General features: G+C 39.5%; 1 protein-coding gene across 1 annotated transcript; it reads left to right on the top strand.

The window, feature by feature from the left end:
- Positions 1-13560: 13560 nt before the first annotated feature.
- On the top strand, positions 13561-14075 carry LOC140831420 (secreted RxLR effector protein 161-like). Its single transcript, XM_073195174.1, has 2 exons — positions 13561-13699; positions 13789-14075. Exons 1-2 carry the CDS (start codon positions 13561-13563, stop codon positions 14073-14075), a joined length of 426 nt encoding a protein of 141 aa, XP_073051275.1.
- Positions 14076-15969: the final 1894 nt, after the last annotated feature.

The following is a 15969-nucleotide window of genomic DNA, read 5'->3' as shown; positions in this document are numbered from 1 at the left end:
AAGTCCCGAAAATAATACTAAGTAGAGCATGCAATCCTATCGCGGTTCTATGTTCAAATCTTACTCCCGATAGTCAAAACACAGAATTTCAATGATAACTTAAAGCTTAAAGGTACCTGTCAACAACATGGTCTCAGGGTTGGTTTCTGCGGCATGGAGAGCAAAAACTCTGCCCTGAGTAGGCAGATTTCTCTTAGGGCACTGCAGCAACATGTGGTCTGTACTGCCACACTTAAAACACTTCCTAGAGCCAGCCATACATGCTCCAGGATGGCGACGAGAGCACCTCGGACAGAATGGGTGCTCCTGAGTCCTCGGGACTGGGCGTCCCCGCTGCTGCTGCTGCTGGCCTCGGTTCCTGGGCGGTCCATGAAAAGGTCTCTTATTCTGCTGATGATGCTGATGAGGAGGAGGGCGGTGTGGTACTTGGACGGGGCGCTTGCCCTGGCGATCCCTCTCGATGTCCCGCAGATCCTGCTCTGCGGCTAAGGCCTTGGAGACGGCAATATCATAAGTGGCAGGGTCAGACACCCTAACATCCCGGCGCAAGATCGGCCGTAAACCCACCATGAAGTGCATCAGCTTGGCTATGGCATCATTCGCTATCAGGGGCACAAAGCGACAACCCCTCTCGAACTTACGGATAAACTCTGTAACCGTCATATCTCCTTGCCTCAGACTCATAAACTCGGTGGTCAGCCTGGTGCGAACCTCCTCAGAAAAATACTTGGAGTAGAAAACCTCCGTAAAGCGGGTCCAAGAAAGTGTAGCCAAAGTCAAGGCTACCGAAGCTCCTTACCACCATAAGCGGGCGTCTCCAGTGAACAGATAGGTGGCACACCGGACTCGGTCTGCGTCTCCTAGCTCCATAAACTCGAAAATGACCTCGAGAGATTTGATCCATCCCTCGGCAACCATGGGGTCAGATGTCCCAGAGAACTCCTTTGGACGCATTTTCATAAATCGCTCGTAAACAGCCTCGGGCCCTGTCGGCCTAGTCACCACAGCATTGTTCCCCGCAAACTGTGCGAAGAACTGTGTCATCCCAGCTAGCATCTGGGCACTCATGTTCGGTGGGGGCGGTGGAGGAGGAGGAGGAGGAGGTGGAGGTGTCTGCCTCTCTTGTCTCTGGTCGTCATCGTCCTCGCGACGGTGCTCGCCACCACCTCTCGGGCGTCCTACTTGACGTCTAGGGGGCATACTGTTCCAACATAACCCATACGTAACTAACATGCAAAATTCTATAATTTATTTAACTGAACACTGAAATACTTGAAAAATCTGGAAGCATGCTGACAAACTAATTCATGCTTTAAATAAAATGCTGAACAAAATGCTGAACTGTAAAACTTACAGACAAAGACGTGGCTTCGTGAGCTTCTCGCAGTCAGTAGTAGTGAAACCCTATACAAAACCACCGCTCTGATACCAATTGTAAAGGCCCTAAAACTTCTTGCTTTAAAATTTGCGGAAAATTAAAAATTTCTTTTTAAAAGAACTTAAATGGCGTCATACATAAAATCAACTGGTGAATCAAATTCAATATTTCAAAAATGTTGCAGCGGAAGAAAATAATTGTTTGCCAACAATAACTACTTAAAAAAAAATCCAATGACTGATAAAATATTTGTTTGCGGAATAAAATAAACACTGCTGCACTGAGGTCCTCGGGTGCCACTACTGCCGACCCAAGCTGGCTCACTGGTCCCCGCCCTCGGCCCTAGCCTCATCAGTACCTACAACAATCAAGTCTAGTGAGCCTAAAGACTCAGCATGCATATATCGCAGGTAACGAGTAAAATCTGAAGTAAAATATTCATGGGATATGCTGAAAATAATCTGTACTGAGCAATTAAATTACGTGCATAGCTGAACTGAAAATCACAGTAAAAATATTTGCTCCTTGGAGCCTGTACTGAAATAACTGGTAAAATTTTCTGTTGAGATTATGTTTTACGCCTGTGGCCACTGCACTAAGCTGAATCTGATCGGTAACTGGCTACCGGGGAGGCTGAAACTGAACTAAGCTGGCCGGTCACTGGCGACCGGGTGGTACCACACTGAACTGATCGGTCACTGGCGACCGTATGAAATATCACTCCCACATAGTGAATGAACCACAAGCCATATCGCATAAATCTAAAAAATAATCATTTTCTATTTAATGCACGTAAATAATTAACTGGCATAATGAAAATTCATGTATATTTTACCAACTGGATTGGATCGTCCCCAGGCTCGCTGCAACCTAAAAATGCCATGAAAATATGCAATGGATTTTCTTGGGCAAATTTATGCGATTAAAATTTTAAAATGCGACAACTACGTCTAACGACCTCGTATTTAATCATGACTTTAAACCAACCCGAACCAACACTGAACCAACGTGACGTCATGATTAAAATACGCTTAAAATTATGAATTTATGCTCCTAAAATTATGAGGGTCGAAATCTAGGTGAAATGGAGGCCAAAACACGAAACGCTCTTTCGAGAGTCAATTTGGCACATCGCACCGTAAATTCTCGTACGACCTCAAAAATGATCCAAATCATGAACGGTCAAAAACATGACCTTCCTCACTCAATGGGGCACTGTCCAGTCCAAGGCCATAGGCTAAAAGCCAACCAAGAACTCAAACAAGCCCTCGCACCGACACAGCAACTTGCTGTCAAATTCCAGCAGCTGTGCACGCGCTTTGCTTGCGTCGTTTTCGAGTCCGCTGGCCATTGGGGCTTGCACCACCGACCAGGGACCCTTACCAACATCCCAAGGAAGGGTTTGAACCATGGCTAAAGGCCCTAGGCCAGCCACAATCCTCACCATTCCAGCAACCAACCGAGAAAATGCACCGAGAGCACATTTGATGCGCGTGTGGTGTGTTTTGCTTGCTTGTTGTCTCGTGTCGTTCCAGTGGCCATTTGATTGACCATGGCACGATCTAGACATATAGGAGTGTGGTATGGACCGTGGCTAAGGGCCATAGGCCAACCAAGATCCACACCAAACCATACAATTCTAAATGAATGTGCTGTACAATGAAGGCCGAGAAGGGGGAGGGGGCTGTTCTTGTTTCGTGGGTTATCTCGCGTAGTTCCAGTGGCCATTAATGGACCATGGCACGACCTAGACATCTTGGGGTGTGGTATGAACCGAGGCTAAGGGCACAAGGCCAAGCCAGATCCACACCAAGCCAACCCAAAACCGAAACACAAGTGCTGTCAAATGAAGGGGCCGAGAGGGGAGTGTGGGCTGTACTTACGTTTTATTTAAAAACCGTGGAGCCATGGACCAAGCCGCCAAAAGGGCGACTTAGTCACGTCTTAGACATGCTAGGGGAGTGATCCAACCATGGCTAAGAGCCCTTAGGGTAGCCAAGATCAGATCCAACCCCTTGACATACAAATCTGAAATTTTCGAAGAGCATACATGGCAGCAAGGGAGTTGCTGTCAAATTCTGAATTCTCAGCAATATGGGGGCTGTATGAATGGACAACCACGATCCTAATGCATCCTATTACGTGTCTAGGAGTCGCCTTGGGAGCCTGGAGTCGAGCCATAACCTGAAACCACCAAAACTCAGCAAAAACGTGAGGCATGTATGAAGGGCCGAAAAATTCTGCATGTTACATTTTCTGAAAATCCTTCTTGTATTTCGGTTTTCTTGCATTTAAAGATGATCATGTGATGTTAAAAATAATGATAATAAGAATTGATTGAGGTTTAGAAAAAGTATATACATGTCTTGTATTTTTCGTTTGAAAGAAACTAACGAAACGACGACGCGACGCGGAGACGGAGTGGCTTCTCTTGATTCCCTTGGCTCTCGATTTTCTCCCTATCTCCCTAGCTATTTCTCACGTTTTTTCTACTGAAATGGGCTGCTGTTTTTCGGTCAAGGGAGAGGGGATAAGTGGTTATGGGAGTGAGGAGGATAGGTGCAAGATAAAGGGGATAACTCAAGACTAAGTCTCCAACAAATTGTTTTTTAAATTTTAAATTCTTGAATGTTTGTTGCTAACAAATCTTTTTGGATGGCACTAGAAGGGTGATGGCCGATTTCTCCCAAGTTAAACTAGACTAGGATAAGCTCCTAATTAATTACATGTTGCTCCCAAAAATCCTAGACTTAAATTACTAATTAAATTCAAAGATGAGATAATATGGTGATAAGGCAAATAATTGTTTAAACAATTCAAGGTGGCCGAAAATTTTCATTTAAAAAGAGTGGAAAAATGTTGATTATCTAGAATATTAATAACCCTTAGGAGTCTCACTAATCCTATAATTAATTTATCGAATTAATCCTTTAATTATCGGAACTTAAAGGGATTTATTTTCTACTAACCTCAAGTTGCTAAAATAAATTCCTTAAACCTCAATTTAAATTAAATTAAATTATTGGCTAGCTAAAATAAAGTCTGGAAATATTTCTCGAACCTTAAATTTATTTCTAAATTCCAACTCCGGTCCGGTCTCACTGAAATAACTGAAATGCTAAAATTCAAACTACTGAACTGAAATAATAAAATAATTAACTTCAAAGAAATGCATTAAAATAAACATGCACTGAAGTCAATTAAATTTTAAAATAATAGAATTATGCATGGCTTGTACGCAGTCTAAATTCCGGGTTCTACATGTCTAATCTTACAGTCCAGTCATCCTTGCTAGACTGTATCCATGCAGCTCAGTCTTCAGATGAACAGTTGCAGTAATGGAGGCTGAAAGATGAAGCTAAAGGAAGTGTACTCTACACAGTGTCAGATGGTATTTTGAGATACAGAGGTAGAATATGGGTGCCTAATGTGGATTCGATCAGAGAGGATATTTTGACACAGGCACATGCATCTCCATATTCAATCCACCCAGGAGGTACTAAAATGTACAAGGATCTGCCGATTTTGTATTGTTGGCCAGGCATGAAGCGAGATATCCGCAGATTGGTGTTTGAATGCCTCATTTGTGAGCAGGTGAAGGTAAAGCATCAGATTCCAGCAGGAATAACTTAAGCAACTCCCCATCCCAGAGTGGAAATGGGAGAATATCACCATGGACTTTGTATTTAGTTTACCAAGGTCAGTCAGATATTTAATTTTTTTTGGGTTATAGTGGATCGACTAACTAAGTCGGCACACTTCTTGCCAGTGAAGACCACTTTCTCTGTGACGCATTATACGGAGCTCTATATCAGGGAGATAGTTCGATTCCACAGAATCCCAGTTTCCATTGTGTCTGACAGGGACCCGAGGTTTACATCGTCCTTTTGTAAGAGCTTACATGCAACCATGGTGACGAAGTTGCTATTCAGTACATCTTTTCACCCGCATACAGATGGCCAATCTGAGTGAACGATTCAGATTTTTGAGGATATATTGCGAACCTGTATGATCAATTTCCAGGAGACTTGGGAATCTAAGCTACCTCTAGTGGAGTTTACCTACAACAACATTTTCCAATCATCTATAAGTATGGCTCCCTACGAGTCATTGTAAGGAAGGAAGTGCAGATCACCAATTCATTGGCATGAGGTTGGTGAGAGAGTAGAACTTGGTCCAGAGATAGTTCAGCAGGCTGCGGATGTGGGGGTCAAGATTCGAGACAGAATGAAGACGGCCCAGAGTCGTCAAAAGAGCTATGCTGATAAGAGAAGAAGAGATCAAGATTTTGCGGTAGGTGATCACGTCTTCGTGAAGATAGAATCCATGAAGGGTGTTATGAGATTTGGGAAGAAAGGCAAGCTGAGTCCGAGGTTTATTGGACCGTTTGAAATTGTTGACAGAGTTGGGACACTAGCCTATGATGTTGTCTTCCGCCGAATCTGGCCGGGGTACACAATGTGTTCCATGTCTCGATGCTGAGGAAGTACCTAGCTAATCCTTCGCACGTGTTGAGCTATGAACCGTTACAGTTGGCTCCAGACCTGTCATATGAGGAAAGACCCGTCTAAATCCTAGACAGACAGGAGCGGAGATTTCGGAACAAGGTGACCAAGTTGGTCAAAGTCCGATGGCTAAATCAATTAATAGAGGAGGCCACTTAGGAAGCCAAAGCAGACATGAGAATTTGCTACCCGGAGTTTTTCTGTAAGATTTAATTTCGAGGACAAAATTTTTATAAGTGGAGGAGGAACTGTAGTGCCCAAATTTAGTACACGTATAACCCATGCATTTATTTAATTATTAAAGCATTTATTTATTTTTAAAAATGAGTTTTAGTCATGCATGACTTATTTAAATGCATTATTTTAAATTATTTAAGTTTAGGTGATACAAGTTAAAATGTTTTTCGAGTTTCATGTTTCAGGCGATTATTCGAGGCGGATCGAGGAGGAAACCGGTGACGATTTTTGGCAATATTCTAATGCAGTATTTTATTTCAAGTTAAGGATTGGGCATATTAAAATAATTTATTTGGTTTTAGTATTTTCAAGCCTAAATTATGTATTTAGCGATTTTATGAGTTTTAAAATTTTAAAGTTGAAAGGAGAATTTTATAAAATTAGTGTGTTTTTATTTTAATTAAGGGATATTAGTAAAATTAGTGATTACTACCATTTAATTAGTGGTTAATTTATAATTAAGCAAAGGCTTATTCCATAAATTACTAAACAAACACGCACACCACTAACACACACTTATACACGCTAAACACACAACACACACTTCACAATTTTAATTTTTGATTTTAAAAGAGAAAACCTAGGGTTCTCCTACCTTAGAGCAGCCACCACCTCCTTCTGAATTTTTCCAGCAAGTTTTGTTGATTTTATTGCAATAAAAGCGTGTCACGTTCGTTCCGGATCAACCTCGCATCTTTTCCCATCTCGATGTCGTCGTTCGGTAACGTTAAAGAATTAAAGGCACTTATATTCTATTTTTCCTACGTCGATCATGTCATAGTATGTGTTGCGTGTTTTTTATGCGTAAAAATACATGTGTGGAGTATAAAGTTTGAGCGGTATTTGTTTAGATCGCATTTTTTGACGTTTCTGGATGTGAAAATCTCTTTTTTACTGTTCTTTTAAAAAATGCAATTTTTCGATCGAGATTTTGAGAAAAAATTTAACATTTAAAATCGTATAACTTTTTGATAGCTTCAATTTGATATAAAATTCGAAGTATTTGGATAACAATTGAGTGAGTTATGGTGACTTTCGTGGGACTGCTCAAACTGCGTTTTCTGAAAATATGTTATTGATGTGTTCTTGAAGTTTTTGAGTTGCAGACTTTGTTGAGAACCATTGGTGGATCGCTGCTGCATTTAGGTATATCGAGAATGTTGTTGGAATGGTTGTTGGTGTTTCGTTTTGTGCCGTTAGGTACTGGGTTGAATTAGAATTCGTAGGAATGCTTTTGATGTCAAACGTCGGGCTTACGGATTTATTGCTTGTATGGTGTGTGTCGTCGTTTGGGACGTTTTGTGGGGTCAAGTTAGTGCCATAGTGTCCTAGGACGAGTCTCGATGGGTTGGGTCACTAATTCGTATGATATAGTAAGGAGTATTAAGCTTCAAGTCGCGGAGTCCAGTGCACTCGGCTCCCGAGCGGTAAAGTTTTACCGCCCGAGCGCCACCTTCACTGTCGGGAGTATAATTTTTTAGGCTTGGCACCCGAGCTGTAACTTCTTACCGCCCGAGCGCCAGTTTTTGTGTTTGAGGTAGGCGTCCAGTAGACCTGTTACCGCCCGATCGCGGCCCTTTCTGTGAGGTGTTTGGATTTCCACTTCTTCTCAAGTTCTAATGGTGAGTTCATGTCTTTTATTTTTGGGAAATGTTCACACATCGTTTAAGAGATTTTTCGGGGTTTGATGTCAAGGGTTAGTACGACGATTTAACGAGGTCAAGTCCTGAGTGATCTAGAATGTCATAAGCTATCTATTTAATTCGGTGGTGAGCAAGAATACCTACGTCTAAGTATGCAAGTTAAGTGTTGAAATTCATGTTATTATGTGCAGCAATGGCCCCAAGCGAGATTCAACGAATCCCTCAACTCCAAGTAAGTATGTTTGACGTGTAAAGAAAATATTTTCAATTTTTTGAGGTATGCTAAATGTCTGTGACCAATTTATGTATGGGGTTGGAAAGCGTTAAAGCATGAACGGGGACCAACCCACTCCGTTAAATCATGAACGGGTTTAGATCAGGATTTGAAAGTGTTAAAGCATGAACTGAGACCAATCCACCCGTTAAAGCATGAACGGGGATCTCATGTATGTGGTAGTGGATTCTTCCCTGTCAGCCCAGCACTGTGGTTTAGTCTGATAAGACGATTATGTTATGGATCACTTGCTTTGAAACATGCTTCTATGGAAAATGATGAAGTTTATGTATGATGTATGTACAAGTATGCAAGCACGTTTAAGAAAAGTTTTATGTTTATGGCACGTTTACGTATGTACGTATGTAAGTTCAAGTTTAAGTGCAAGTTCAAGTTTCAATTTATGTATGCTCTATTTTTAAGTTGCATGTGGTTTTATTATGTAGTACTTGTTACTCCCAGTTTATACGTGTTGAGTCTTTAGACTCACTAGACTTGATCGATGCAGGTGAGGATGATTTCAAGGAGACGAGGGGTGGGGACCAAGGAGCAGACTTGGACTGAGCAGGAGGCTAAACCCGAGGACCACCCAAGTTTTTAAGTTTTTATGAAATGTCAAATACTCTGATCTCATGATTTGATTACAATGTTTAAACAAGAGATTTTCTTTTGCAAATACTGTTGTTGGACCGTTACTTATGATTGCAAGTTGAAAGTTATTGGTATTTAAGAAAATTTTTAATTTTTTCGCAAATTTCAAGTAGTTCAAAATACGGTACGTTACATATATACATACAATTCGTACCATGCACTGAAAAACCAATTCCTGTATAAAATTTACTGCAGATGAAATCTAGGAAATGTGAGTAACAAAAATTTTTAACGTTTAAAATAAACCATCAACAAAATATTAAAATCTAACAATCCTCATAGTGTAAAATTATAAACGTTTAAAATAAACAGTTTTAAACAATATCCTCATAAAAATCATAATTTTCGGAAAATTGCATGGCCTTCGGGTTTCCCGTTCACCCCCAGCTCAGTCCACTTAGTGCTTAGCACCTTCAGTCTCCTCATCAACAAGTTGTCCACCTGAATCAATCATACCTAGTAAGTCTAAAGACTCAACATACCTGATACATATCAATCAACAATGAAAATTATTGTAATTAATTAATTTACATGATCTTAAAAAGCATGAACGTAAACATAAAAATATTCATATCATATCATAGTAAACATATACATTTCCTTAACTCAATTCAGATCATTAGTTGTGACTTTCGTATCAGCTGTTGTTCGATGGATCCATCTACGTATGACCATGGTACCAGGCGACGGGGAAATCAACGACACTCTCACCCGTCAACTTAGCCATGGCCTTACATGTTTCGTATTCGTGTTCGTATTAGTCACAGCCAACTCACTTCCTTCCAAGCTTGTAATCATATTCATCACTTATAAAATTTCATGCATATACGTACATGCAACATATTTTCAGCATTTTTCATAAAAAATCCAGATTCATTTAAGATAAACATTTTAAACATGGATTTTTTATTTTTAGGGCATTGCCAGGACCGTTAACTTGGACTGGGTTTTTCGTAGGTTCGAATCCTACTTGGGGAAATTACCATTTTTCCCCTGAAACCCTAATTTGACCGTTTTACCGTTGGACCTTAAAACTTCGAGACACCCAACCATGCTTAAAACCATGTCGGCTCACCACTTTCGTCCATAGCCACAAGCTACCACCTGCCATCCACGGGCCATTCCGAGCCTCTGTAAATACCCACCAGGTTCGGAACCACGGCTCAAGTTGATCCCATGCACACTAACCCTCAACCCTTAACCAATCGAGCCCAAAAAATGTGTCAAAACCCTACGGTCCAAGCGGTACTCTATTTGGCCTATACCAGATTCGATTCTAGAACCTAAACACCTTCAAACCCGCTGTTAAAACACCTTTACCATCGAGACCTAGCAGCACCTTCCTTACTAGCCATAAACGTGAGAAAATATGACAAAAAAATCCATATTTTTCATATAAAAACCATATAAAATCAATTCATATTATTAGATTTATTATTTAACATCCAACATCGTTCAAAATTCATATCATTATGTGATCGATGAGAAAAAGAAGATATAAGGCATGGTTTTGCGTCCAAACGCTCGAAAAATAAACCCAACGAAGCGAGTGACGAACGCCGGAGGGAAGGGATGATAGACCTACCAAATTCTCCTTGAAAAAGAGGAAAAATTTTGTTGGCGTGTGTGAGTGTGGTGCGGCCAAGAGGTGGTGGGGAGGGGCTAGGGTTTGAGTGTGAGTTTTGATAATAAAATGATTGAATTTTAGGCCTAGGTTTTAAAATAATGAGGTGTAGTGGGATTTCCCCAAAAATATACTAAAACAAGCCCATTAGGCCCAATAACACGTACATAAAATTGAACCCTAAAAATCCTCTTTTTGCTAAAAATTGAATACCGGTTTAAAATATGACTCGACGTTTAAAAATACCACAAAGGGACCATTTTCCTAAATCACCTATCACACACATCATATATTAAATAATTTAAAATAATTATTTAATAAAAATATTTTCCTTGAACTGCCCTTGGTCTTCGTTCCTCGTTTGTGCAATGAATGCTGCAAAAAACTCTAGTTTATGCAATTCTAATAAACCATGCCATAACATCATAAAATCATGTCGAACATATATTTAATGTATTTAAAATATTTAATTAATCATTTTTAAAAATACCCTAGATTTTCATCCAATCGAGTTACATCGCTTGAATTTCTAAAGCTTATAATTTGGACCTTGTTATCCCCAACAAATTGTCCATGTTTATTCTAATGATGTCACTGCCAACGTTGTTTGATGGGTTCTTGGTAAAATTCAACATGAACAAGTTGGAATCCAGGCTTGAAGAGCTGGTCAACATGCTTGACTATTAATGAATCCACAATCAAAAAGGAAAAACATGTTTTCTTCGTGGGCTCTTCGTCTGGACGAAGAAAGTGCCAAAAGAGAAGAGTAAAAAGTGTTCTCATCCTTCCAAAAAAACAAAACCCAACAAGGAGCATGATGAAAAAACTTCTAAAGGGCCCGAAAACCCTAAGAAAGTAGAAGACATTTGTTTCCATTGCAAGAAACCTAGTTACTGGAAGCGTAATTGCAAGGAGTATCTTTCACGGAAGGGTTTTGACAACGGTATGTTTTATATTGAAATAAATATCTCAATTAATTCAAATTTTTTGGTATTGGATATCATATGTGGATCTTATATATGCAATAATTTGCAAGCGATGACAAGAAGTAGAAGGCTGTGAGAAGGTGAGACCTTCCTGTGGATGGCCAATGGAGCAAGGGTAGCTGCACTAGCCATAAGAGATATTTAATTAATGTTAAACAACAATTTTAATTTACTTTTGAGATATATTTTGTTTGGTCCAAATTTGATTTAAAACATTATTTCCATTTCAATGCTTGATAAACATAGATTTTCTTGTTTATGTAGCAAAGGTGTTTGCAATATGTACAAAAATGAATGTTTGATTGGAACGGGTGAAATACAAAACAACCTCTATAGCTTAAAATTTATGATATTCCAAACAACTATGTGTAAGTAAACACAATAAAAACAACGAAAAACAAAAGAAAACAAGATAGTCTAAATCAAGCACACTTGTGGCACGCTAGACTAGGACATATTTCCAAAAAAGGATGTACAAGCTAGTGGGAGAGGGCATGCTTGACTCGTCTGACATACTCTCTAGAGACATGTGACCCATGTCTGAAATGAAAGATGACCAGAGTTCTTTTCCTAGGAAAAGTGGAACTCACATGATCTGTTGGATTTGATCTATACAGATGTGTGCGCCTCACCAAGTATTAGCACGAAATATGATAAGTCGTACTTCATTACCTTTAATGATGACAATTCGAGGTATAATTATGTGTATTTAATGAAATGTAAATCTGAATCCTTTGAAAAGTTCTAAGAATTAAGAGCAGAAGTAGAGAAATAGATTAAGAAAGAGTATTAAAACACTTCGATCAGATCTATGTGGAGAATACTTGAGTATAGTGTTTCAATACTATCTTAAATAGAATAAGATTCTCTCACAGTGGACTCCACCTGCCACACACGAGTTGAATGGTGTGTTAGAACTTCTTAATCAAACATTGATGGATATGTTTCGATCTATGATGGAATTCACTGAATTTCTCTCATCCCTTTGGGAATTTTCGATTGAAATAGCAGTAAAGTTGTTGAACCAAATCGATACAAAGACGGTGGATAAAAATCAATATGAGATATGGATGAGAAAGCCATCCAAATATTCTTACTTATGAATATGGGGATGTTCTACTTACGTGAGGCAGATAGTGAGAGACAAATTGAATAGTAGAATCAATTTATGCTACTTCATGGGATATCAAAAAAATAATATTGGACATTACTTCGAAGATCCCAATGAAACAAAAGTATTTTTTTCAAGAAATGATACCTATTTAGAGTAATAGTTTCTATTGGATAGAAAAGGCGGGATTGTAAAGCTCGATGAGATCTGGGAACCACCCACTACATAATTAGTAGAACACACATCCCAACAGCCAATTGAAAAAACACAAGCTCTTAGGAGATCCAAAAGGGTTTCAAAGCCACCTAATAAGATGATCCTGGTTCTTAAAGAAGACCAAGGAGAGCCATTCCTGGATGTGATCCAAGAAACTTCAAGAAAGCACTATCTGATAGAGATTCATCTAAATGTCTTGAAGCCATGCAATCCGAGATGGACTCCATGTATTCGAACCATGTATGATCCTTGGAAGATCAACCTGAGAGAATTGTTCACATAGGATGAAATGGGTATACAAAAGGAACTTTGGGGCAAATGGGATGGTGGTTACCTTCAAAACTAGATTGGTAGCAAAAGGATATACTCAAAGGAAAGGTGTTGACTATGAGGAAACATTTTTCTCCAATCGCGATGTTCAAGTTCATTAGGATACTGGTAGCCATAGAAGCATAGTATGTATTTGAAAAATGGCAGATGGATGTCAAGACAACATTTCTTAATTGGTAAATGAAGGAAGAGATTTACATGTCTCAACCTGAAGATTCACATCTGTAGAAAGTGAGCATAAATTATGCAAACAAGATATATCCATTTATGAACTCAACCTGGCATCAAGGACCTGAAACCTCAGATTTGACAACACTATCAAAGAGTTTGATTTTGCTTGGATTCCCGAGGAACCTTGTGTATATAAGAAAGTTAGTGGGAGTGCAGTGACATTCCTAGTACTTTATGTTGATGACATACTATTCATTGGGAATGGTTAAGGTATGTTGCAATCAACTAAAGTGTGGTTGGCTGGTAAACTCACCAAGAAGGAAATGGGTGAAGCAACCTATGTATTCGGAATATAGGTCTATAGGGATAGATCGAAGATGATGCTAGGGCTCACCCAATCCACATTTATCGATATCATACGGAGGAGATTCTCTATGGAGGAGTCAAAGAGAGTATATAATCCAATGTCTCATGGTGTGACTCTATCCAAGTCTATGTGCCCTAAGACTGAAAAAGAGATAGAAATCATGAGCCGCATTCTATATGCGTCTTCTATAGACAATATTATCTATGGTATGATATGTACTCGACCACATATTGCATATGCACTAAGTTTGGAAGTATATATCAGTTGAATCCCGATCCATTGAATTTGATAATAGTGAAGGACATTCTTCAGTACTTGAGAAGAACGAAGAATTTGTTCTTGGTTTATGGCAGTGGAGAATTAAAATTTGAAGGCTATACTGATTCTAGCTTTCAATCAGATGTGGATGATTCAAAATTAACCTCTGCATTTGTATTCAAGCTCAATTGTGGTGTTGTCTCTTGGAAGAGTTCCAAACAAGACACCACAGTGGATTCAACCACTAAGGCCGAGTACATAGCTGCATTGGCTGCAGCAAATGAGGGTGTTTGGATGAAGAATTCGTTCAAGCGTTGGGTGTAATTCCTGAAACAATTGATCCAGTCCTATTCTACTGTGAAAACACTAGTGCTGTTGCGCAAGAGAAGGAACCAAGGTCTCATCAGCGATCCAAACATATACTGATGAATTCCAAATAATCCGAAAGATTATGGGAAGAGGAGACATAGCGGTAGATAGAGTCTCCTTTACAGAAAACATTGCTGATCCATTGAGGAAGCCATTACGAGGACCATTATTTGAGAAGCATTGTGAAGCAATGAGTCTAAGATCTATGGGTAGTTGATTATAGGGCAAGTGGGAGACTGTTAGAGTAGGTGTCCAGCGAGCCAAGATGTGTCTTAGGCCTTTATTGATTCTAATGTGAAACGATCTTTATTTCAATAATAATTTACGATTTTATCCAATTATAGAATTATGCTTAATTTGTGTACTTATGCAATTATAATAATATCAAATGCGGAACGTAATGGAATTCATTCGATTATATACATCGAAAGTAAAGTACATGTCTTATACTATATACAATCCATCCAACGTAAGGTTTAACAACTATATGTCAAGTGTTTAAACACTATCTCTTATCAAAGTCCGTAGTCTCCACTCTAATCACGATCTCTCTCTTCATCTCCTCGACCCTGAACCTGTCCCACCTATTGCCATGCACACATACAAACACGACAACAGCCGGATAACTCAGGTGAGAAATACATCCCAGTATAAATCAACGAACATGCAATCATATAAACATTGTAAAAGCTTGTAATAAATATCAGTAACATGTATCAAAATCTGAAATATAATCAATATAAACTCATTAATCAGACTCGTGACTCCACGTCTCAGACTAGACTCAATCCTAGTATAGGGATCCCGGTTTCCAGACGTTGGTATTCCATATCGAACATCAGTAATAGAAGAAACTCCAATTCTATCCACTTTGATATAAACAAACATCCGGTGTCTTGACCTATCCGTCACAGACTTTGGCACTATCTCCAATTCAATATCTTGTGACAATGTGCCATGTGTCAGTGACAATTCCATCACAATCGGCACTTATGCTACAAGATCATTCGTCTAATACTCGTCTAATACATGCTTTCTATAAATCAATAGAACAAGCATATAAATTCAAATCAATGTTCATAATAAAAATAAGTATGTGATTTAAGGAAACTTCAGTATATCCTACTCGAGTCGTTCTCCCGGTACCACATTGACTTATACCTTTATTTTATTGCAGTTCTGACGACGTTCCTGTCTGGAATCAAAGTCTGTCAACCCTCAATGTCCAGTTGTAGCCTGTGTCGATAGGAACACAGTACTGAAGTCGAAATGAAAATCAGAAAGCTGGATTTTGCAGAAATCACAAATCTACGATCAAAGAACTTGGAAGTTCCCCTGGCCGTTTTCCTCTATTCCTTTCTAAGTTATGAAGGAATAACGTTACTTATATATATCAATGCATATGATAAGCGGCAAGTGGCTTCATTTTTGCCCAACACCTCTCGCGCATATGCGCGACCATCCTTGGCGCATATGCGCGAGATATAATGTCTCGACGCGTAGCATGCACAGCGCCTCGCGCATATGCGCGCCCTCAATCGGCGCATATGCGCGAGGTCCTTCGCAACTCTTGGGTACGCGCACATGCACGGATTCATGTTGCACATATGCGCGAGGTTCTCTGCCCACTCCGCGCATATGCGCCAGGCATGAACGCGCATATGCACGAGGCTTCATCCTCACACATAATTCCAATCTCCTTTACGCCTATCTCGGTCTAATCCGTTCCATATATAATCACATCAATTAATCAACAAATCAGTTCAGATTAATAACGTAGCAAATCCGGGCATTACATCCATAAATAAAGACTTTGAATATAAAATAGGTGCTATGAGGTCTGCCTCAC

Source organism: Primulina eburnea, chromosome 5 (assembly GCF_022965805.1).
Source record: "Primulina eburnea isolate SZY01 chromosome 5, ASM2296580v1, whole genome shotgun sequence".
Lineage (NCBI taxonomy): Eukaryota > Viridiplantae > Streptophyta > Magnoliopsida > Lamiales > Gesneriaceae > Primulina > Primulina eburnea.
This window is presented reverse-complemented; position numbering and strand designations above follow the sequence as displayed.